The sequence below is a fragment of the Lycorma delicatula genome, chromosome 1, assembly GCF_047948215.1.
Source record: "Lycorma delicatula isolate Av1 chromosome 1, ASM4794821v1, whole genome shotgun sequence".
In the NCBI taxonomy this organism is placed as follows: Eukaryota; Metazoa; Arthropoda; class Insecta; order Hemiptera; family Fulgoridae; genus Lycorma; species Lycorma delicatula.
Window position 1 is genome coordinate 80,194,607 of NC_134455.1, and position 25,957 is coordinate 80,220,563.

Below are 25,957 nucleotides of genomic sequence, written 5' to 3' on the forward strand. Positions count from 1 at the left end.
CATAAATTAAAATCTAATAATGTGTTAAACAAAGATGGTACACCAATATATAATACGAAAGGTAAAGTCGATAGATGGGTGGAATATATTGAAGAGTTATACGGAGGAAATGAATTAGAAAATGGTTTTATAGAGGAAGTTGAGGAGGATGAAATGGGAGAAACAATACTGAGATCTGAATTTAAGAGAGCATTAAAAGATTTAAATGGCAGAAAGGCTCCTGGAATAGACGGAATACCTGTAGAATTTCTGCGCAGTGCAGGTGAGGAAGCGATTGATAGATTATACAAACTGGTGTGTAATATTTATGAAAAAGGGGAATTTCCGTCAGACTTCAAAAAAAGTGTTATAGTTATGATACCAAAGAAAGCAGGGGCAGATAAATGTGAAGAATATAGAACAATTAGTTTAACTAGTCATGCATCAAGAATCTTAACTAGAATTTTATACAGAAGAATTGAGAGGAGAGTGGAAGAAGTGTTAGGAGAAGACCAATTTGGTTTCAGGAAAAGTATAGGGACAAGGGAAGCAATTTTAGGCCTCAGATTAATAGTAGAAGGAAGATTAAAGAAAAACAAACCAACATACTTGGCGTTTATAGACCTAGAAAAGGCTTTCGATAACGTAGATTGGAATAAAATGTTCAGCATTTTAAAAAAATTAGGGTTCAAATACAGAGATAGAAGAACAATTGCTAACATGTACAGGAACCAAACAGCAACAATAACAATTGAAGAACATAAGAAAGAAGCCCTAATAAGAAAGGGAGTCCGACAAGGATGTTCCCTATCTCTGTTACTTTTTAATCTTTACATGGAACTAGCAGTTAATGATGTTAAAACAATTTAGATTCGGAGTAACAGTACAAGGTGAAAAGATAAAGATGCTACGATTTGCTGATGATATAGTAATTCTAGCCGAGAGTAAAAAGGATTTAGAAGAAACAATGAACGGCATAGATGAAGTACTACGCAAGAACTATCGCATGAAAATAAACAAGAACAAAACAAAAGTAATGAAATGTAGTAGAAATAACAAAGATGGACCACTGAATGTGAAAATAGGAGGAGAAAAGATTATGGAGGTAGAAGAATTTTGTTATTTGGGAAGTAAAATTACTAAAGATGGACGAAGATGGAGCGATATAAAATGCCGAATAGCACAAGCTAAACGAGCCTTCAGTAAGAAATATAATTTGTTTACATCAAAAATTAATTTAAATCTCAGGAAAAGATTTTTGAAAGTGTATGTTTGGAGTGTCGCTTTATATGGATGTGAAACTTGGACAATCGGAGTATCTGAGAAGAAAAGATTAGAAGCTTTTGAAATGTGGTGCTATAGGAGAATGTTAAAAATCAGATGGGTGGATAAAGTGACAAATGAAGAGGTATTGCGGCAAATAGATGAAGAAAGAAGCATTTGGAAAAATATAGTTAAAAGAAGAGACAGACTTATAGGCCACATACTAAGGCATCCTGGAATAGTCGCTTTAATATTGGAAGGACAGGTAGAAGGGAAAAATTGTGTAGGCAGCCCACGTTTGGAGTATGTAAAACAAATTGTTGGGGATGTAGGATGTAGAGGGTATACTGAAATGAAACGACTAGCACTAGATAGGGAATCTTGGAGAGCTGCATCAAACCAGTCAAATGACTGAAGACAAAAAAAAAATAACATAATCAATAAAAATCATTTATTATTTCATGTTATTAGCTGTAACCTTTCTTTAACAATCATGTTATCATACAGCATCTTAGATTATAATTTATTATCTTTCTTTTTATAATACATATTTATATATTGTTCAACTTATAGAGATTACAAACAAAAATTATTTATATTATTTCATGTTGTCACTTGTAACATTTTATTACAATATTATAAAGAAAAATCCTTGGGATTTTTGATGGGCAGCTATGTTCAGTTTCATGTCCTCCTTATTAATGGTAAATAAACTATGTAATTCTTTTCTTCTTACTTATTTAAAGCATATAAATTTGTAATTCTAGGTGATGAGTTCACCCAGAAGTCCCGGGTTCGAATCCCGGTCAGGCATGGCATTTTCACACACGCTACAAATCATTCATCTCATCCTCTGAAGTAATGCTTAACTGTGGACTCGGAGGTTAAAAAAAAAAAAAGGTGATGAGTTCAACAAACAGCTGTTTTTTTATGATATACTTTTTCTTTCTAATTGTATTGCTAGCCTAAATCAATCATTAAAGAATGTAACTTAAATACTAAACTAAATATAAATACATTAATTATATAATACTCTTTAAACATTAATATTATGAACACTATTTTAAACAATGTGAGATAATTTACTAATGATATATTTAAATAAGTAACAAAGTATCTGAATGAGTTGTAAATTAAGTTCAAATAAAACATATATTGAGTAGACTAACAAGGACTTTAATAATGATCCAGCAGCATAAGTTATGAATAATGAAAGATGCACTTAGGCACAGTTACTCAAACCATAAATTTATTCATAAGTGACAAATTGGAAAATGTTGTGGCAGTGTGCCAACATGTTGAGTTCTTGCAACAGAATTCACAGACAAACTCTGTATGATAGCGATATAATTTTATAAATAATCTGTTTTCCTTCTTTATCACAAGATGGCTTCTTAATTTAATACATTCTGAGCTGTGGTGAAAGGGCAACAAGAATGCTCTTCTTTTATAAGCCTGATGCTGTCTGATTACACTTGTACCAATTATAATTTCAGTCTATCCTAAGCATACTCCCATGGTCACCATGCCAATTTTAAGCAGAATTTGTTGCAAATTCGCAGTTCTTAATTTCATTCATTTTTACTTTACCACAGTATAACAAAACGACTATAAGATCACAGTAAACAGATAGAGATAATAGTGTGATGCCACTTAATCTTTTTTTTCTGTTTAGTCTCTGGGAATTACCATTCAGATATTACTTATATATGATGATAAATGAGTATGATATGTATGAGTGCAAATCAAGTGTAGTCTTGTACAGTTTTACTTCAAACCATTCCTGAGATGTGTGGTTAATTGAAACCCAACTACCAAAGAACACTGGTATCCATGATCTAGTATTCAAATCTGTATAAAAGTAACTGCCTTTACTAGGACTTGAACGCTGGAACTCTCGCTTTCCAAATCAGCTGATTTGGGAAGACGCGTTCACCATTAGACCAACCTGTGAGTGATGCCACTTGATCAACTGACTAAGAAGTGCACCTTGCACAGAGCTATAATGCAACCAGTTCATATGCCATATTCAAATTTCAGGAAATTTTGGGTATACCTTGTATTGTTACAGGAACAAGGAACATTGTAATGTGAAATTTTTTACAGTAGATTAGTTGTAACCCCCACAATAACTGACATTGAAAGAAAACATAAAAAACACATTTTCATTCCTATGTTAACAACAAAATCTAATGTTAACACTTGTTAAAATCTAACTTACCTTTTAATATAATGCACTACATCTTTCATTTCAAAGCCAATAAAATAATTCATTCACATTATTTTAACATACATTTCACAGTATGCTTATTTGAGACTATGGCTAGTAGCATGATCCATTTCTAATGGAATTTGGAATAACAGTTTATGATACAAATATTCACCTATCACATTGCTGCCTTTCCAATCATAAGTAAACTGTATGGCATTTATTTAGTGGTAATCCATTCTAATAAAGGGATTTTTATTTTCTAATAACCATATTATTATTAACAAAGTAATTTTCCTTTAAAATTATTATTATTATCACTATTAATTTACAAAAAATTATAAAAGTAATACCTGTTTCCAATTTCTGTATGCAGGATTTTAATTATAATGAACAAATTTTTTAATACTTCAATGTTTCTTAGTTAAAAGTAAAGAACTTTTAGAGTTAATACAAAAATAAAATGTACTGTCACAATTCTACAGATGTAATTATACAAATAATAAATAGATGAAGCTAACTATGAAAAATTACATCAATGTAATAAAAATTACTTTCCAACAAAAATTGTATTGTTACTTAACAAACAAAATTTTATTGTTTGTTAAAAATAAGAACAATAACAAGTTTTTTTTTTATTAAATCCCTGATATCCACAGAATGGAATTCCTAACTTTGTTAAATGAAGAACCAAAAAATATTTCAAACTATCTTCTAAATTTCACTCATTGAGCCATTTAGAAATATAGGTTATCAGAACCTTGACAGAACTTGACTTAATTATAAACTACAAATATTACTACAAAAAAATTAAGCTGTAAAGTATAACGCTCTCTTGATTTAGAATACAATATTTGCTAATTATAATTTTATCAAAATATTTAGACCTATCTTTTTGAAGATAATCTATAATTTTTTTTTTTTATTTAAAATATTTAGGAATAGTTAGTTCTATTGTTAGATGATGCCAGTGATGTCATATCTCACTTATACTACTACCACATAATATTTAACTTCTTTTTTATTTTATTTTATTTAGTTTAAAGAATATAACGTGAATTTGATCAATATAGGCTCACAAGTACAAAAAATAATTAACAATAAGTAAATGCACTTTTCATTTGCGAGTCAATCCATTTGAAGTGTCCCAAAAAAAATAAGCTGGTTGCTTGACCAATTCAAAAAAAAGAAACTTATCTACTTGTTTCCTACATGTTTCAGGACCTTAAAACTATTTTTATTTAAGCAGTTTACCTATGGCAGCCATTTTTGTAACAGTGCGCAGACCTATTTTTGTGACAGTAAGGGTTTACAGAAAAAATCATAACTAGAAAACTATTGGTCCTGGAAGGATGGAACAAAATGCAATTTATTCATATTTTCTCAAGGTAAAAGATTAGTCCAGTGGTTTATTTACCTTTCTCTCTTCTTTCTATGATAAAATTACCAATAAATTTGAACATGAAAAACTGTGAAATTTCACTTTTGATCATTTTTGTCAATAAGCAGGGATGGCATACACAGTTTGAATTATTTTTTCATAAGTAGGTATATGTTAGTAGTTTTACCATAAATAATATTAATGGTGATATACTTATATAAATTTTTATGAATTTTTGAAAACTAATCTTTTTAAAAAAATTCAAATTTTGGCTTTAAATAACTCTGATGGGGCTGGTGATAAAATTCTCAAATTTGCACAACTTGCAGTGTTTTTGCAGATGTTTACGGCAAATAAAAACGTTTCTTGTGTATTGTACTAATAAAAAAGTTATAACCTTAAGAAATCATGAAAAACTTGTTAAAAGTGATACCATTTTGACTCACTAAATAAGTGTTCCAAGGGGATTTGTCTTCTTTGGACTTCACATGTTTAAATATTTTTTTTAAATTTAGCCCCTATGGTGTTATGATTTATGATTTGGTGTTATGAGTTATGATTTCAATATTTAAAAAAATTTTTTTTTTTAATTATTAATGATAGGTCGTAATTTAATGATAACTTAACTAATACCAGTAACCTAAGGGAATTTTGGTTCAAAAATGCTTGTAAAACTTACCCAAAAACTGAGGGTTCAATGAGTAGCCTACATCTTTTTTAAGAATTCCTTTTTTATTTTTGTACTGGTTTATTTTTGTAAACATTATCAGAGAAAAAATAAATTGTAGCAAAATTTTATTTATTCTTCAATGAAATAGTCTGTTTTTGTAGCAATGAAAGTTTATTACTTAGTGTGGTTAATCAACACTGTGATATCTCTTCTGATGTCAGAACAACCTGTCACTGTAGTTACTTCAAATGATGTCAACTTTCTCAGAACTTTGCAGATCAGTACCCACACTTTGTCTTGTTGAGACTTTTGAAATGATGTTCCTGGTCCAGCTGGGTGGAAAAATGAACCTGCAAATTATCATTTTCAAGGCTAAGAACTACCACTTCTCCTACCCACCACTGATCGTCATGCACACACGAATAGAATATGTTTCCTTAAGTGAAACGGGTACAATACTTGACATAGGATGGTCTTTATAGTCCAAGGAGTCTGAAATAAAGTAATATCTTACAATGCCTTCTGACACAGGAACATACTTGTGGTAGCTTCTAGTACCAACAACTCTTTCACAGCAGTCAAAATGACTGCTGATTAAATCTCATCTGATTTAATCAAAAAATACTTGATATTTTTCAGCTGAGAAAAAATACTTTTCAAGCAGTTAACACAAAGAGACTATCCAGGAACTAAATTTAAATTTGTAAAAATGTGTTCTTTAGGAGCTTGCTCTAATGTTATTTGTCTTAAATTTTTCTTAACTGTTCACAAAGAACAATCACAACAAATTGTTCACAATTTTTTCTTAAATCACAACACAACTGTCCATACAAGTGACTGAATTTTGGTAAAAACCTTTTTCATGATATTTACAAACAGTAGTGACTAGCAACATCTGAATTAACACGTAAAAAAATAAGTTATTGGTTTTCATCAGTATATTTACAAATTTTAATGAGTTCTTTTGGCACTATACCATATACTGTTTTATGGCACTCTTCATACACATAAATTCCTATGGAACATTGTTTTACATGAAATTACTTAAAAATTTAACTGATTTTAAAATCTGCAAATATAATATTATTAAATAAAACTTATTTATTTAATAAACACTCCAAACACAGGATGAAATTTGAGACACTTGGTAAAGATGAGAACATGTCACTGACTAATGTCAGACTGACCAGTCGGTAACTGCAAAGCTAAATGATGCAAGTATAAATGAGCATGTTGCAACATGAATTTTCCTGGTAACAGGAAATAACTTCAAGTGCCAGTTATAATATAAACACTGCAGTTGAATGGTTCAAACAAGTTTTTACTATAGTTGATGTAAACCATCAACTATAGTAAAAAGTATAAAAATATTAAAGTGCCAAGAAGACAAGAAACCTCCTTAGAGCACCTATTTAGTAAGTTAAAATGGTATCATTTTTAACAGGTTTTTCATGATTTTTGAGAGGTTATAACTTTTTTATTAGTACAATACACAAGAAACATTTTTAATTGCCATAAATAACTGCAAAAACACCGCAAGTTGTGTAAATTTTAGATTTTCATCACCAGCCCCATCAGAGTTATTTGAAGCCAAAATTTGAATTTTTTTAAAAGGATTAGTTTTCAAAAATTCATAAAAAGTTAGGGATAAGTATATCACCAATAATACTATTCATGGTAAAACTACTAACACATACCTACATATGCAAAAATAATTCAAACTGTGTATGATATCCCTGCCTATCAAAAAAAAATTACCAAAAGTGAAATTTCACAGTTTTTCATGTTCAAATTTATTGGTAATTTTATCATAGAAAGAAGAGAAAAAGGTAAATAAACCACTGGACTAATCTTTTACCTTGAGAAAATATGAATAAATTGCTTTTTGTTTCATCCTTCTAGAACCAATAGGTTTTTAGTTATGATTTTTTCTGTAAACCCTTACAATCACAAAAATAGGTGTACGCACCATAACAAAAATGGCCACTACAGGTAAACTACTTAAATAAAAAATTTAAAAAAATAGTTTTAAGGTCCTGAGACATGTAGGAAATAAATGGGTAAGTTTCAATTTTTTTGAATGGGTCAAGCAACCACTTGAAATGGTCACTTCAAATGGATGGCACGTACTTGTGTGCGTACTCTACAGCACGTACTGTGATAGCAAAAGTCTGATTTTATATTGTATTAAATTAATGGTGAAAACTTAGATATTTGCCAAACCTTCTCAAAAAGTAAAACAGTATAATTTTCTATTAAATCTGGTGTCATGTATTATTTCATTTAACAGATTTTTATAACTGAAATATCAAAATAAATTTCAGTCTATTTCCTAAATATTATTCACAAATAGCATTTAACTACCTCTTACAGAAGCTCTCTAATCATACATTCTTGTAATTAAAAACAGTGTGCACACATGTCCAAAAATCTGTTGCCTTACAAAAATAATAACTTACTCATGTGGATAAGTTATTACTTACACAAGTCTTAAGTACACAACGAAAAAAAAAGTAGAAATATAATACTATATAGTATAACAATACTGGACTATATAGTAGTAAGTCAGTGGAATCCCCCAAGTTAAAAATGAAGTTTATGGTGTTGTTACCAAGGGTTGCAATGGCATCAAGAGCTAATGTTGGAGTTAAAGATATTGAATACTGTCAGAGAGATGAAGGTAATCCCCACAAAAGAAGCCTCAAAAATAAAGATGAACCTAATATAAGTTTAATCAGACTATTCAGCAGACAGAAGAAACATGAAATCTTGGAGAAAGTCAATAAATGTAAGAACTTAATGTGCAGTGAACTTCTTCTTGGCTTCAGTGATAACAGAAGGGTTTTCATCAATGAACATCTTACTGCCTACAGCAGAAAACTCTTCTGGTTGGCAACAAATCTCAGAAGTATTAGGTGGTATCAGTTTTTCTGGGTTAAAGATGGACAAGTAAAAATACGTAAAGATGAACATTCCAAGATTATTAATGTATACACTCTTGTATACAAAAAAGTGTTTTCTCTGGCAAAAGGAATGAAAAAGGGGACCAACTCACTGAGTTTTGTATAAAGTATAATTTAGTAATTGCCAACACCTACTGTTGGGTAAATTACAAAAAATTAAACATAGCTCGTTTGCCAAGAAGTATTGGACTTTAATTTATCACACAAAATAAACTGAATATAGGCTAACAATAATAAAATCTGCAATTTAACAAAGGCTGAAAACAAAAGAACTTAAATCACCTTTTTTCACAATCATATACTTATAAACATAACATCAATAAATATAGTATAACTGGAAAACTGTTGCATTATTGACATATTCTGTAATAATAAAAAAAATTAGCAATGAACGAATGTCATTAACTTAGAAAAATAAACTACAATAATTCTTATCATTGGCACTGGCCTTTTCTGATTTATGAACATCTTCATACTTATCAATAAATAATTAAAACTTGCATTTCTAGTTTGTTATAGAAAAAAAAGAAGAAGGCCACGATAATACATTCCAGTATAAAAAAGGAAGTTAATTACAATATAATCAATCACATCTAAATTTCATGCAGTTAATATTATTCTACATCTTTAATTAACTTGCATTTGTGTATATATGTATTTAATTATAACGTTTCATTATTATTATTAATAATGTTAGTGCACTGATTCCATCACTACATTTTTCTCAAGTAAGATATATAAAAAACAAAATTAATACAGTTCTTAATGAAATCTATAAAATTGACAAGATTGACAAAGCTTTGAATGAAATTGATTTAGATTATTTAAAAACTAAATCTGAATATATAAAACACAATATTAAATACACAATATGTAATGATATGGAACTTAATTTAGATGAAGACTATATTATTTTCTTATGAAAATGTTTTTAACGCATTACATAAATGTTCATTAAACATACCCATTTTCCATGTATTTTTGTGATAAATTATGCTTCAAAAATAGAAGTAACATCGGTAATTTTGAAAACCAAGAAACTTTGTAGATCTAGTCCCAGCTGCATGTGTACTTAATACTTCAATACAAGAACTGAATGGAGCATCTGCATCGCCAATGGTCGTTTATTCATTAATCTTAAGTAAAAATTCATAATTAGTTTTAATTATGAATTCATAATTAAATCTAATTATGAATTTTTACTAGATAATTAGTCCTTGAGCAGGTTTAAATGATAAGAAAAGTTCATGTTTTAAACACACCGACACGTTTAACAAATTTAATGCGTTCACTTGAATCACGTTGGGGTTGCCAAAATTATGTTTAGTATAAATACAGATGAATAAGATTCACGCAATAAAAACAAATAGAAATTAAGTTTAATAAAATTAACGTTTATATAAGAACGTTTAGTATAACACATGATACGATAAGCTTGTACTGAACTGAATAGTTTAATAGTTAAAAGTGGACTGATTTTCCTATTGCCTACCATTGCCAAAACAACTGCCCTTAGCAACGATAAACATATGTGTATTTGTTGGAAATATGAATTGTGTTAGAAATGCAACATACCGCCCTCCTTGAAAACATCAGTTTTTAACGTGAACAAACATGAACAAATACAAACATTAAAACATAATAAAAACAGAAAATTGAACAATGAAATTAATACAGAAATATTTAGCATTTAATGGAATAGAGGTTAAATTTTGAATGTGCTGGGTAAATAGGAATTGTTCCTATTTACAGCAGACAATTATTCCACAACAGACAAAATAGAAAATTACGGTGAACTTGACACTATGAGAAGACCTTGAATCCACTAGACCAAATCTACTTTACGCATTGACATAAACACCCACTTAAAAAACCATAATAGAATATACATATGGAAAAAATATACATATCATGATAGTGCAAGGTATCACATAGATTATATCATGGTTAAACAAAGATTTAGAAATCAACTCAACTGCAAAGCTTATCCTGGAGCAGACATTGATAGCAACCATAATTTAGTGATAATAAAATGTAGATGGGTGTTTAAAAACTTGAAGAAAAGGTATCAGATGAATCAGTGGAATATAGAAAAGCTTAAAAAAGAGAAGGTAAAGATTTTTGAGGACATTGCAAGAGGTCTGAGTAAAAAAGATAAGATAGAATATATAGAAGAAGAATGTGAGAATGTTAGAAAGGAAATCCTTAAATCAGCAGAAGTGAACTTAGGCAGAACAAATAGAACTGGTAGAAAACCTTGGATATCAAAGGATATATTGCAGCTGATGGATGAGTAAAGAAAGTATAAGAATGCTAGCGATGAAGAAAGTAAAAGGAACTATCAACAATTAAGAAATACTATTAAAAAGGAAGTGCAAATTAGCGAAAGGAGAGTGTATTACAGAAAAGTGTTCAGAAGTAGAAAGAGAAATGTTCATTGGTAAAATAGACTGAGCATACAGGAAAGTTAAGGAGAATTTTGTAGTACATATGTTAAAATCGAATAATGTATTAAATAGAGATGGTACACAGATTTATAATGCGAAAGAGAAGGTTGATAGGTGGATGGAATATACTTAAAGAGTTATATGGAGGAAATGAATTAGAAACTGGTGTTATAAAGGAAGAAGAGGAAGTCTAAGAGGATGAAAAGGGAGATATAATATTGAGATCTGAATTTACTAGAGCATTAAAGGATTTGAATGGGAGAAAGGCTCCTGGGATAGATGGAATACCTGCAGAATTACTGCGCAGTACAGGTGAAGAAACAATAGATAGATTATACAAATTGGTGTGTAATATTTACAAAAAAAATGGGAAGTTCTGTCAGACCTCAAAAAGAGTTTTATTATGATACCAAAGAAAGCAGGAGCAGATAAATGTGAAGAATACAGAACAATTAGCTTAAACTACTCATTCATCAAAAATTTTAACTAGAATTCTGTACAGAAGAATTGAGAGACGAGTGGAAGAAATGTTAGGACAAGAAAAATTTGGTTTCAGGAAAAGTATAGCGACAAGGGAAGCAAGTTTAGCACTCAGATTAGTAGTAGAAGGAAGATTAAAGAAAAAAATCAACATAGATGGCATGTATAGACTTAAAAAGGCATTAGATAATGTAGACTGGAATAAACTGTTCAACATTTTAAAAAGTCTAGGGTTCAAGTATAGAGATAGAAGAACAATTGCTCAAATTTACAGGAACCAAACTGCAACAGTAATAATCAAAGAACATAAGAAAGAAGCAGTAATAAAAAAAGGGAGTCAGACAAGGATGTTCCCTATCCACACTACTTTTTTAATCTTTATTTAGGACTAGCAGTTAATGATGTTAAAGAACAGTTTAGATCTGGAGTAACATTGCAAGGTGAAAAGATAAAGATGCTACGATTTGCTGATGAAATAGTAATTCTAGCTGAGTAAAGAAAATTTAGAAGTAACAATGAATGGTATGAATGAAGTCCTACACATGTAGTAAAAATAATAGTAAATGTAGTAGAAATAAAGTAGACGGATCACTGAATATAAACATAATATGAGAAAAGATTATGGAGGTAGAAGAATTTTGTTATTTGAGAAGTAGAATTTTGAAGATGGACAAAGCAGGAGCATTATAAAATGCCGAATAGCACAGGCGAAACGAGCTTTCAGTCAGAAATTTATCAGGAAACCATTTTTTAAAGTATATATTTGGAGCATAGCTTTATATGGAAGTGAAACTTGGACGTTCAGAGTACCTGAGAAGAAAAGATTAGAAGCTTTTATTTTAAAATGTGGTACTATAGGAGAACGTTAAAAATCAGATGGGTGAATAAAGTCAAAAATGAAGAGGTATTGCAACCAATTGATGAAAGAAGCATTTGGAAAAATACAGCTAAAAGAAGAGACAGACCACCACACCTTAAGGCATCCTGCAACAGTCGCTTTGATATTGGAGGGACAGGTAGATAGGAAAAACTGTTCAGGCAGGCAACATTTGGAATATGTAAAACAAATTGTTAGGGATGTAGGATGTAGAGGGTATACCGAAATGAAATGACTGGTACTCAATAGGGAATCTAGGAGAGCTGCATCAAACCAGTCAAATGACAGAAGACAAAAAAAAATGATCAGTTATTTTAAAAAAACAGTGATCACTAGTGTCCAAGAAATGTTGTAAATCTTGGTAAAAGGAGAATAGTCAGAAAACATTAGAATGAAACCTCACTAAAAATTGTCAAGTTTTATACTTGTAATGCCTTCTTTCATATGACATCACTAGCGTCACGTAATTTTAATTTTTTTTCTACTTTATTTTATTTAGTTTTAATTGTATAATGTGAATTTGATTCATGTAGGCTTAAAATTTCAAAAAATAACTAACAATAGCCAGTAAATGCCTACTTGTCACTTTGTCTACTCCATAGCATGTATTGTGATAGTAAAATTATGATGTGGGAAACAAATCATTTAGAGTCATGTATTTATAGATTAAAGTTAAATATAATATAAAAAGTTAAAATTATATAAGTTACAGAAATTATTTATTATAATTAGGGTTAAAAATTTTACAAGGATAATAATAAGTATACATTCAAATAAATCAATACGAGAACACAGAACTATCTGCAATAATAAATTTACACATAAAGCAAACTATAAATTGTTTATCCACTAATAAAATAATATTCACAAGGATAGAGAAAAAACTTAAAAAAGAACTTAAGAAATTTACGTAAAATTTTTTTTATACAAAAAAATTTAATTTGTAACTGCAATGCCAAGCTCTAAGATTCCAAATACTGAACCACTCACATTGGTTGCATTTACCTATTTGGAATAATTCATTTGCTTACAAAAAAATCCAAGCTGGTTAATATCTGCTGGTATATCAATAATTCTTAAAACTTTTTCAAACTGTACTAGTGATGAGAAAAAGAATTGTTAAATAAGTGAAAAGATGAAAGGATAGGATTAGAGTTATTGAGCAGGTATGTTGGGGGGAAATGTTGGAGAAGGGTTTTGTGCTGTGATTTGTAATATAACATATTACACTATACTAAAAAGTACATAGTACTACAAAAGTACACTGTCCATAGTACATAGTACACTGTACTTCAAAGTACATAGTACTTTGTACTAGTAACATACTCTACTGGAAAGCATACTATTACTACTACTACTACTACTACTACTATTATTATTGTTACTAATCACCATACAGTAAGAGGTTACTTAAGCATTTTCTTCAGCCAAGATTGATTATATTTAATGGAATAAATTTTCAGATTCAAAAGTTCCAAACTAATTTCCTAGACCACACTGTTTTGCAAAGTTACATCAAAGGCAAGCAGATGAATCTGCATGTTATGTAATATTATTGTAAAATGTATGAAATTACAAAAATTACATGAATTAAATAAACATTTTATAATTTGTCTCTAACAGATGTTTACTACTTTAGTCCTAATAATAAAATGTTTTTTTTTTTTAATAATGTAATGCACATGTTACATAAAAATTTATGACCATAAACAAATTTAAAATCAAATTCTAAGATTGTTTATTGTTTACTTGTTTAAAATCTGAACCTGACAAAACAATCATACTACAAAAATGAAAATTGTTCATTCAATCTAACCCTAAGATTATTGAAGTAGGATTGTACTATTTACATCAGTAACAAAATAAATATTCTTGATGGATGTCAAGTGAATGAAAGAAACTTGTAAACAAGATAATGGAACATTACATACTCTCATAATTGGGACCAAAAAATATATACAGACTTGGTATATGCTATGAAAATGTTAACATGTTGTAGCAGTCAACACATGAATGAAACTAGTAGGAAAAAATCTAACTGAAAGTAACATATCAGAAAAAAACAAGTTTTAACTTTTATAAAGAAATGAGAATCAGATATCCATCTCAAAATTTTCTTGATATACACTGTGAGTGATATACCATATCAATCTAGTCTCCTAAATTTACTGAATTTTCAACCTAGCAAATTTTACAAATTTACACAGGAAAAGAATTGGTAAAGTAAATTCAACCTCTCCATGAAAGAAATCTTTAAATTGTTATAGTAAAAAAAATAAAGTCTTCCTCTTCAAAAAAGAAGTCTAAGTCTAGTTGTCATAGTAAAAAAGTAGTCATCCTCTTCATGAAAGAAGTCTTTAAAAAATTAATAAAGTATCTGAAAGAATACACAGATTTGCTATTTGAAGCTCTTTGAACGGGGTGGACATGTTCCTTCACTGAATATTTTGAGTTCACTTTCATGACAAAAGATCATGACTTAAGAACGGACTACCTAAACTAGAACTTCTAGGAATTTTGTAAATTTATAATAGGCTGTACTAAACACAACTTCAGCATTTAGAAAAATTACCTTACTTACCTATATAATGTCCAGAATTAGCACTGCTTCCCTTGTGAGCTAGCACAGCAGTCAAACCATAGAGAAGCTTTTCATCACCAGTGTCAGAATCTTTCAAATATTCTCCCATATCTAGAACTTCAGGGAACTGAAGAGAAGAATTTAATTTCTTTTTATATCCTTTTTGCCTGAAATGAATTAATAATATTATTCATAAAACTTATAAATTTAATACAATACAAAAGAAAACAGTACAATTTACTTTTAATCCATTAAACAATAACCTAAAACTAGTGAATTTATATGTTGTTTGTTAGCATTCAATCTTACAATATGTTCACAGTTTCACTATCACTGCTGCAGTAGTATTAGTAAAATTTGAAATACGAGTGAGGTAGGATTCAATCCTGCTGCTACAAATACAATACTCTTTTACTATGATAACAAATGTCAGATTTTGAATTTTTCTTTCTGTCCAAAGTTATAATATTTATATTATATAACATGATCTGGAGCGTTTCAGCAGTAAGGACAGCAGTATGTGGACGGGTATTGTTGTGCAACAACACAACACCTTTTGACAGCAGTCCTCGGCATTTGCTTCGAATTGCAGGCTTCAGCTTGGCAGTAAGCATCTCACTGCAACGCACACTGTTTATTGTCATGCCCCTTTCCTAACAATGTTCCAGTACTGGGCCTTGTGAGTCCCAAAAAACCGTAAGCATCAGTTTTCCTGTGAACGGTTGGGTCTTGAATTTTTTTTTGCAGGGCGAATTTGGATGTTTCCATTCCATACTCTGGCATTCCTTACTCTCTGGCTCATAATGATGGATCCATGTTTCATCACTAGTGATGATTCTGTCTAAGAAGTTGTCCCGTTCGTTACCATAGCGATCCAAATGTTTTTGGCAAATGTCCAAGCGTGTTTGTTTATGCGACTGTGTGAGTTGTTTTGGGACCCATCTTGCACAAACTTTATGAAACCCAAGCCTGTTGTGGATGATTTCATAGGCAGAACCGTGACTAATTTGCAGATGATGTGCCACTTCAATAGTTACTCATCTGTCTAAGAAAACCATATCACGTGCACGCTCACGCTCAATGTTTTCCTCATTTGTGGCGGTAAACGGTTGTTCGGCTCCTTTGTCTTGCATAACACTTGTGCGACCATTTTTTAATTTTTCAATCCGTTCGTAGACACTGTGATGCGGCAACACACTGTTCCCGTACTGTACCAAGTCTTTGATGAATTTCGGCCCCTGATACACCTTCCGACCACAAAAAACAGATCACTGCACAAACAGAAAGCGGTGCAAACGGAAAGCGGAGCAGCCATGGTTAACGACAGGGTAGCGATAATGGAACTAACCTAGCAGCATCAAACCTGCACAGACATAATAACGATTAAACCACGCATGCGTCATCTACTTAATATGACAGTACTACCAACATAAACAAAAATATAACTAAATTGCGGATAATAATTGACTTACCATCATAATATACAAGCTTTGTTCAAAAAAAAAACTTTGAAATATGTAGCAATACCTCTCTCCCTTTTTCTGTTTAGCCTCCAGGACCACCGTAAGGTATTACTTCAGGGAATGAAGGAGGATGATATATATGAATGTAAATGAAATGTAGTCTTGCAGTCTCAAGTCAACCATTTCTGTGACGTATGGTTAATTAATTGAAACCCAACCACCAAAGAACACCAGTATCCACGATCTAGCATTCAAATCCATATAAATGTAACTGCCTTTATTAGGATTTGAACCTTAGAAATCTCGACTTCAAAATCAGCTGATTTGCAATGACAACCACTAGATCAGCCTAGTGGGCTGGTAGCAGTACCTGCTGTTTTAGTAATGTACTGGGATTCTTCAGCAATAATATTTCTAATGATATCAATTTATGTTCTACACTGTACAAATGAAAGTTAATGTTTCATGCTAGAAGTGATTTTCTATTTCTAATAAAAAGAAAATGAAAATTCTTGAGGAGCAGCATGATAATGAGAATACTTTAATACTTTCAAACTGAGCAAGATATTTGTGGAAACTTTGAAAATTTTTCTGGGAAATAATAAGTCATACAATGTCATATCAGCATTTCAAAACAAAAAGCATGCTTTGCCAAAGTTGATCAAGTATCAATTGTCAAGTCAAGTATCAAAATCTCAAGTATCAATTTTCTGTTTTAAATCGAATGGTGTCATTTATTATGTTCTAATTTTAAAGAAAGTTTTGTTGTCCAGAAAGTAACTTTCATTTGTGCCTAGTGTAGAGATGGGTGGGGAGATATACCTGCCATCTTCGCGTCAAAACATTTCTATACTCAGTAAGCATCAAGTTGTCATAGCATGTTGGAGTGTGATTTTTCTACTTACAATATGTTCTTTGTAAGTAGAAAAAATAACCGTAATTAACTAACCGTAAAATAACCGAAAAAATAACAGTAATTCACAACAATAATTTGTTGTGAATTACTGAAATGTGCACTTTAATAGAAAATCCCGCAAGTTGTGAGGTACGTTCAGTGATTAGGTTTTTACTGCCAAAAATCTTCAAACCAAATGAAATTCATCGGCAACTTTGTGAGGTGTATGGAGAAGGAATAATAAGCGAAGGTGGAGTGAGGCAGTGATGCATTCAGTTTAAAAATGACCGCACCAATGTTTATGATGAGGACCACAGTAATCGGCCTAGCCTTGCGACTGATGAACTGACGATGAAAATGAACGATAAAATTTGTGAAAATTTTATCGGAACTCATTACGATTACGGAACTCTCACTTCATTTCCCCCAAATTTCATGAAGTTTACTGCATGAAATTGTAACAGGGAAGCTTAGTTATTCCAAGTTTTGTGCAAGATGGTGCCAAAAATCTAAGGTGGCAAATTTCTACAGAGAAGCAATTGAAAAGCTTGTGCATCATTATGATAAGTGTTTTAATTTAAATGGCGACTATTAGAAAAATAGTTTTAAGATTGTCCCTTTATTTATATAATAAAATTTCTTTTTTTATTTGATTGGTTTTTTATTTCAAAACGAGCTACTTTCTGGACGGCTCTCATAAATGGTATCTGAAGCAATTAGAAAGAAATGTACTGAAATGTAGGTAAACAAAACACAGATATTACAGAGAGACATGCACTTTCACATATTCAATACTCGCTCAAAAGCTTTTATTTTTATATTCGTCAAACATTTATCGCTCAAGTCAAAAATTTTTATATTCAAGCCCTCCCCACTCGTCAGATTTGGCATTGGTGGGCTTCTTTCCTAAAGATGGGAAAGCTAATTTGAAAAAGCTAGAAACCTAAACAAAATTCACTATGCAAGATGTAGGCTACTTCATTAAATGCATACCAAACTGCATTCTAATAGTGGAGAAACATACTGGGTGTGCTGTATACTAGTGGAGGATACTACTTCAAAGGAGCAAGTGTAATTAGTCGTATAAGTAAATAAACAATTTCACAATGTTAATAAACAGTTTAACAAACTGCCCCAGCAGTTGGTGAAGAGGTTAGAATTATAACTTTCAGTTCAGCTAGTCGTAGGTTTGACTCTCGGCAAGTCTGATTAAGTCAGATTTATTAAGTCTGACAAAGTATCATAATTTCATCATAAAGTCTCATCCTGCAGGTTAAAATATGTATGTAGCATGCCCAACTTTGTAATACTAAAATAAGACTGTGTTCTACTAGCAGAATACAATAAATTTGTCAACATTAATTTAAAACTTATTCCTTTTATTACTCTTATTCCTTTTATTACTTATTATTTTTTTATACAGGGTATTTTCACAGAGATCATCTCAGCTTCTTCAAACAGATTTTTTGGAAAGATCCTTAAATAACATATCAGCCATCTGAAATAGTAAAAAAACACAACGGGTTTTGTATGGTATGTATTTTTTCAAATTCATACCATACTTTATTGGACAAAGATTCTCATATATTATAAGACCTAAATCAGTTTCAGTGGTTGTCATTGCATCCTGTTATTGCCTACTGCTTACTGCTAATTACTTAGTTGAATGCCTTCATATAAACTATGAAAACAGCAGAGTTCAACAACTAAAATGCTCTTAGGTTTTAATTATTCTTACAGAATAAGAGTAATTAGTTGTATATATTATTTCTCTACATTTTGTTTCTTATTTTTTTAAGATGCTGGTTTGGAACCTTTTGTATTTCTTCTTAATGGATTTTTTCACACAGGCAGTATTTGCTGTAGGCCTCCATATTTATAAAAAAAAGTCACTAATATTAAAAGGTTAAATTGTTGAAATTTAAAGAAAAATTAAAAATTAATATTCTTAACATTTTAGTATTTTCTAAATCAGTTTAATTTCTATTTTAATTTGTAACTAAATCAGAGATAATAATATATAACTTTAATTTTAAAATATTTAAAAAAAATTAAAAATATGTAAATTCAATATTTTAATTATAAGAATAAAATATAAATAAAGCTTCTACAGTAGTTGGCTCTGTTAGCAATCCACAGCAATAATTATAACTAGTATGCTTTAAAGCAGTCAATGGCTGCTAAATGAGCAAGGGAAAACAAGCCACACTAGCTATCTGAACTAAGTGATCTGCAAAACGTCTTTCAAAATACCAAAAAGTGTATACTGATGATAGTAACACTAACATATAACACCAAATTCTACTACTACCACCAACGCCCTGTAGGTAGATATCATACATAACTCACATAAATATTATTAACATATATACCTATCATAGACAAATCTTATAAGCTGTAAATTAAGTGTTGGAGGCAAAGTCTGTAATCTAATAAAACGAACAGCCTCTTGCTTATCTCCACAAATTGCACAGCTATATTTATTGGCATCTTCTAACTTTTCCTCAGCTAAGAAATCAGACAGGCACTCATCTAAAGTTTTATGTCCAGATATATTCAGCACCAATTCATAAAATCCTGAAGGGTTCACAGATTCAGTTTTACACGTTGAGCATCTGAAAATTTAATAACATAAGAAAGTAAATGAAAACCGAGATGATATTGTAACACAACATTAAAAAAAAATCTTTAAAACAGAAGAAAAAATCTTTAACTTTAATTCTGTCAACAGTTAAATCTTATTATCTCTGCCACTTACACTATCTTTTCTAAATCCTCCTTCTAAAATCAATCCACAACCATTTCTTCTCATAATTCGACCCTAATTGATATGTACTTTATTAATAACATTCTATTAACAATACCTGAGAGCATAATATCATTCTGCCTGGGAATTTAGATTACAACTGATGGCATAAAGAAAGACTGACACAGAGGTTTCAACTTTATTATTTGAGGTGTGTTTTTAAAGTAAGGTCGACTTTGAATTTGGCACCTATAAATGAAAAGTAAACAGGTGGCGCTTACGTAGCTGAGTTATTTCAAATCAATAGTCAACTGTTAGTAACAGTATTTTAGTAATTTTGTTGATTGTTGATAGATTCATCCATTTTAGTGCTATATGATCCTGTCAAAATTCATGATCCAGCCGAGTATGAAGTAAAAGTAGTAATCCAATTTTTGATGGAAAAAAAATAAAATTAAATATTTTTGATCACAAAAAATTTAAAATACTGAAGTTTCATTTTGCTACATAAAAATTTAAGCACGCCTTTTTCAACTGGCACATAATGAAATAATCATTTCTGATGATACTCCAGAAGCATTAAGGCAAAAATTGGCTACCATAATAGAAGAAGTCCAAATATGTCCATTCTAAAACAGATATCGCCAGAACTATAAAAGAAACTACCTTTATAAGAACTCAAACCTTAGAACTCTCGAGTTTGAAAGTCAACTGATTTTGTAATGATGAGTTTTTGCAGTATCACTAGGCTAACCCAGCGAGTTAGAATCAAATAAACATATATTCATGACAGAAAATTTTTATATCACATTTTATTTTAAGTTTAAAAACTATCAACTAAAACACATATCAATATTTGACACTTTACAAACAAATAAATTATATCCTACAAGAAATAATCAAATTCTTTCCTTCCTGCTTTATAACATCAAATTCTTTTTAACATATTTACTGTTATGCTACCAGAGAAGCTGCTGGGTCATCAGCTCTGTTCACTGTATTATTATACTCATTGTCACTAAGTCAGCACAATTCAGTTTTTGTTTATCTCAATATTCCTTCTGCATACATCAAAATGAAGATGTTTAACTCAAATAGGGGCATTAATATTCACTAAATCAGAGGAATGCAGTAGTCTGTTAAATTTATTCATATTTGCTTATTCTATTTCTGTGAAAATATTATTTGTGGTTTTCTGCCTCAAAGAAGTTAAACATGTTAAAATTCAACAAAGGTTTTTTGAAATTCTATTTTACTATAAATTAGCGTTCAATTTATACGTAACTACAATTAATTGAGGTAATACTTAATTACTTGTTTCTACACCATTTTTTATCTTATTCAGCCTACCATACTATGAAATGGCATATAATTACATAATTAATTTAAAGATTGTTGTTGAACATATATCTGTAAACTTGATTAAAAATCACCTTCAGTAAAAGGGTAACTATACATAACTACATGGATATATGCGGTTTTCACAACATATACCGCACAGAGGAACCCAAAAAACCAGATGGAAATTTTCCAGATGTTTATATGTACGTGTATGTGTTCAGTATTACACTCCTTATATCTCAGCAGCTACTGGACCAATTTTGACTTGGTCAAATTACTTCTATATATGGGACATTGATGCCAATAAATTTTCAACTTAAAAGGTCAAGGGGGTGAGGCTGAATAACAAGTTCATCATCTCGAGATTTCACCTAATTTAAGGTCTTATTTTGCTTAGGGTCATTTGTTAATTAAAAAATAATATTTGCAAAAAAACATTTTTGGCAAAATCACATCCCCTCCTCAAAAAATGCTATAAACAAACTAGTGGCTAAGGGGTATAGTACTCCCTCTCTCCACAAGGAGCACTAGTGTAGCACTGATGCATAGCTGTTGTAGTCGTCTGCTATGTTGTGACGTCACATGTGAACGGTAGAATTAAATAAATGAATAATATTTCAAGTATAAAAAAATATTTAAAGTGATCGCTAGTACCACCATAGCCCACATGAATGAAAAACGGTATGCATGCATGCTTTAGTTAGAATCATTGAATTAAATAAACAAAATAATAGTATATTTACATAAAATGGTAAATTAGTTGTATGTGTGTTAAGCCGTGCATCAGAAAAATACCACGTGACAGGAAAGTCCTACAACTGTTTTGTCAATTTTTTATTTCATTTTAAAAAAAGGGTTTTTTATCCCAATTTACTGGGGTTTTCATCCCAGATTTCTCAAAAACTACTCCAGATACAGTTTTGGGGCCAATTTTATTCAATTTTTAGGCCAAAAATATAAGATATCACTAATTCTGCCCTCTAATTAATATCTTAAAAATTTCAGTATTACTTAATTTCACCAGGGTAGCTAAAATTCAAGCGAAATCATTCACTAACTGTAACTCACAAAGATGCATTTTAGGACATATGTTTATGTTAACTTTTCCATTATTTCACGAGTAGAACAGGTTATGAAAGTCCCGGGAGAATTTCATGATAAACCTGTATATGCAAATAGAAAGTAATAATATTACAGTAAAAGCAATAATAAATCCTATTATTTGATATTATAATTTAGTAAAAATAATGCTATACTGACAACACAGTCAAACATCACAAGATAGCAGACTTATGCACCTGACTATGCCCATGCTGCTGCTTTACCGTATTTCAGTATACTTCAAATCAAAACCATTAATATACTTTAACAATTAAAGCGTTTTAACAACCATAAACACGTAAAAGGAGATGAAAATTTAATAATAGTTGGAGATTGGAATGCAAGCATTGGAAAAGGCAAGGAAGGAAATATAGTGGGTGAATACGGGCTGGGCAAAAGGAATGAAAGAGGGGACCGACTTATAGAATTTTGCACGAAGTATAATTTAGTAATTGCCAACACCCAATTTAAAAATCATAATAGAAGAATATACACTTGGAAAAAGCCAGGCGATACTGGAAGGTATCAGATAGATTATATCATGGTTAAGCAAAGATTTAGAAATCAACTCGTTGACTGCAAAACTTACCCTGGAGCAGACATTGATAGCGACCATAATTTGGTGATAATGAAATGTAGATTGGGGTTTAAAAACCTGAAGAAAAGGTGTCAGATGAATCGGTGGAATTTAGAGAAGCTTGAGGAAGAGGAGGTAAAGAAGATTTTTGAGGAGGACATCGCAAGAGGTCTGAATAAAAAAGATAAGGTAGAAAATGTAGAAGAAGAATGGGAGAATGTTAAAAAGGAAATTCTTAAATCAGCAGAAGCAAACTTAGGTGGAATAAAGAGAACCGGTAGAAAACCTTGGGTTTCAGACGATATATTGCAGCTGATGGATGAACGTAGAAAATATAAGAATGCTAGTGATGAAGAAAGTAAAAGGAACTATCGGAAATTAAGAAATGCTATAAACAGGAAGTGCAAACTGGCGAAAGAAGAGTGGATTAAAGAAAAGTGTTCAGAAGTGGAAAGAGAAATGAACATTGGTAAAATAGACGGAGCATACAGGAAAGTTAAGGAAAATTTTGGGGTACATAAATTAAAATCTAATAATGTGTTAAACAAAGATGGTACACCAATATATAATACGAAAGGTAAAGTCGATAGATGGGTGGAATATATTGAAGAGTTATACGGAGGAAATGAATTAGAAAATGGTGTTATAGAGGAAGAAGAGGAAGTTGAGGAGGATGAAATGGGAGAAACAATACTGAGATCTGAATTTAAGAGAGCATTAAAAGATTTAAATGGCAGAAAGGCTCCTGGAATAGACGGAATACCTGTCGAATTACTGCGCAGTGCAGGTGAGGAAGCGATTGATAGATTATACAAACTGGTGTGTAATATTTATGAAAATGGGGAATTCCCATCAGACTTCAAAAAAAGTGTTATAGTTATGATACCAAAGAAAGCAGGGGCAGATAAATGTGAAGAATACAGAACAATTAGTTTAACTAGTCATGCATCAAAAATCTTAACTAGAATTTTATACAGAAGAATTGAGAGGAGAGTGGAAGAAGTGTTAGGAGAAGACCAATTTGGTTTCAGGAAAAGTATAGGGACAAGGGAAGCAATTTTAGGCCTCAGATTAATAGTAGAAGGAAGATTAAAGAAAAACAAACCAACATACTTGGCGTTTATAGACCTAGAAAAGGCTTTCGATAACGTAGACTGGAATAAAATGTTCAGGATTTTAAAAAAATTAGGGTTCAAATACAGAGATAGAAGAACAATTGCTAACATGTACAGGAACCAAACAGCAACAATAACAATTGAAGAACATAAGAAAGAAGCCCTAATAAGAAAGGGAGTCCGACAAGGATGTTCCCTATCTCCGTTACTTTTTAATCTTTACATGGAACTAGCAGTTAATGATGTTAAAGAACGATTTAGATTCGGAGTAACAGTACAAGGTGAAAAGATAAAGATGCTACGATTTGCTGATGATATAGTAATTCTAGCCGAGAGTAAAAAGGATTTAGAAGAAACAATGAACGGCATAGATGAAGTCCTACGCAAGAACTATCGCATGAAAATAAACAAGAACAAAACAAAAGTAATGAAATGTAGTAGAAATAACAAAGATAGACCGCTGAATGTGAAAATAGGAGGAGAAAAGATTATGGAGGTAGAAGAATTTTGTTATTTGGGAAGTAAAATTACTAAAGATGGACGAAGCAGGAGCGATATAAAATGCCGAATAGCACAAGCTAAACGAGCCTTCAGTAAGAAATATAATTTGTTTACATCAAAAATTAATTTAAATGTCAGGAAAAGATTTTTGAAAGTGTATGTTTGGAGTGTCGCTTTATATGGAAGTGAAACTTGGACAATCGGAGTATCTGAGAAGAAAAGATTAGAAGCTTTTGAAATGTGGTGCTATAGGAGAATGTTAAAAATCAGATGGGTGGATAAAGTGACAAATGAAGAGGTATTGCGGCAAATAGATGAAGAAAGAAGCATTTGGAAAAATATAGTTAAAAGAAGAGACAGACTTATAGGCCACATATTAAGGCATCCTGGAATAGTCGCTTTAATATTGGAAGGACAGGTAGAAGGGAAAAATTGTGTAGGCAGGCCACGTTTGGAGTATGTAAAACAAATTGTTGGGGATGTAGGATGTAGAGGGTATACTGAAATGAAACGACTAGCACTAGATAGGGAATCTTGGAGAGCTGCATCAAACCAGTCAAATGACTGAAGACAAAAAAAAAAAAAAAAACAACCATAAGAACAGAAGAAAACCATAAGAACGTTACAAAATTAATAAACACAGGGCAGTGAATATGTTACAAGTTCATCAGAATACTATGATTAGAATACAGAGTTTTAACTAAGTACATAAAAATATTATCAAATAAAAAGAAATTTTAATAAATTCTTGAAATTTTTATGAGATAATGCTTTCTATATGAATATTTAAATAAAAAGTCACTAATGAAAATGAAATATCAAGTATGCACACACAAGTGCACTTGAGTGATTACAAGTAAACCTCATGATCATTAATTAAATGATTAGTCTTAAATTTACTTCTTATGAAGTAAATTAAGAATGAAGTAATTTTTAACACAGGACTATTATACTGGATATTTTTTACAAAACTATTGAGTGGTGCATTCATCACACAACAAATGCTCCAGATAATAAATGCAAACTTACTGGACAATTTGATCATAAAAGTTTTCTTAGAAACAATATTCAGAGGATTTTTTTAATAACAAAAAAAGCAGAGAATAAACAATAATGTTTATTCTCTCATCAAGTCTCAACATTTAAAGCAGCATTTCTCAACCCGGGGGCCACAGTGATATGAAAGGGGGAGTCACAAAATTAGCCTACAACTTTACATGTAAACAATAATGAAATCACTAATTGGGGAACTAAATCATTTATTATAAACATTTTACTTACATTTATAAGTACAGATGTAAAGAAAGTAAATTAATGAGATGATTGTGTTAGTTTTTCATATAAAAATTTCTCCATACGTGAATCTAT

General features: G+C 30.8%; 1 protein-coding gene across 3 annotated transcripts in view; it reads right to left on the bottom strand.

The window, feature by feature from the left end:
* Positions 1-25,957, bottom strand: part of LOC142319489 (ubiquitin carboxyl-terminal hydrolase 48-like) — a 417,524-nt gene that overhangs the window by 348,036 nt on the left and 43,531 nt on the right. For all 3 annotated transcript variants that reach the window (XM_075356825.1, XM_075356833.1, XM_075356843.1), the window contains exons 5-6: positions 19,581-19,823; positions 14,851-15,017 (exon numbers count right to left, since the gene is read on the bottom strand). In XM_075356825.1, coding sequence (XP_075212940.1) covers positions 14,851-15,017; positions 19,581-19,823 — 410 coding nt within the window. The remainder of the gene's footprint in view (positions 1-14,850; positions 15,018-19,580; positions 19,824-25,957) is intronic.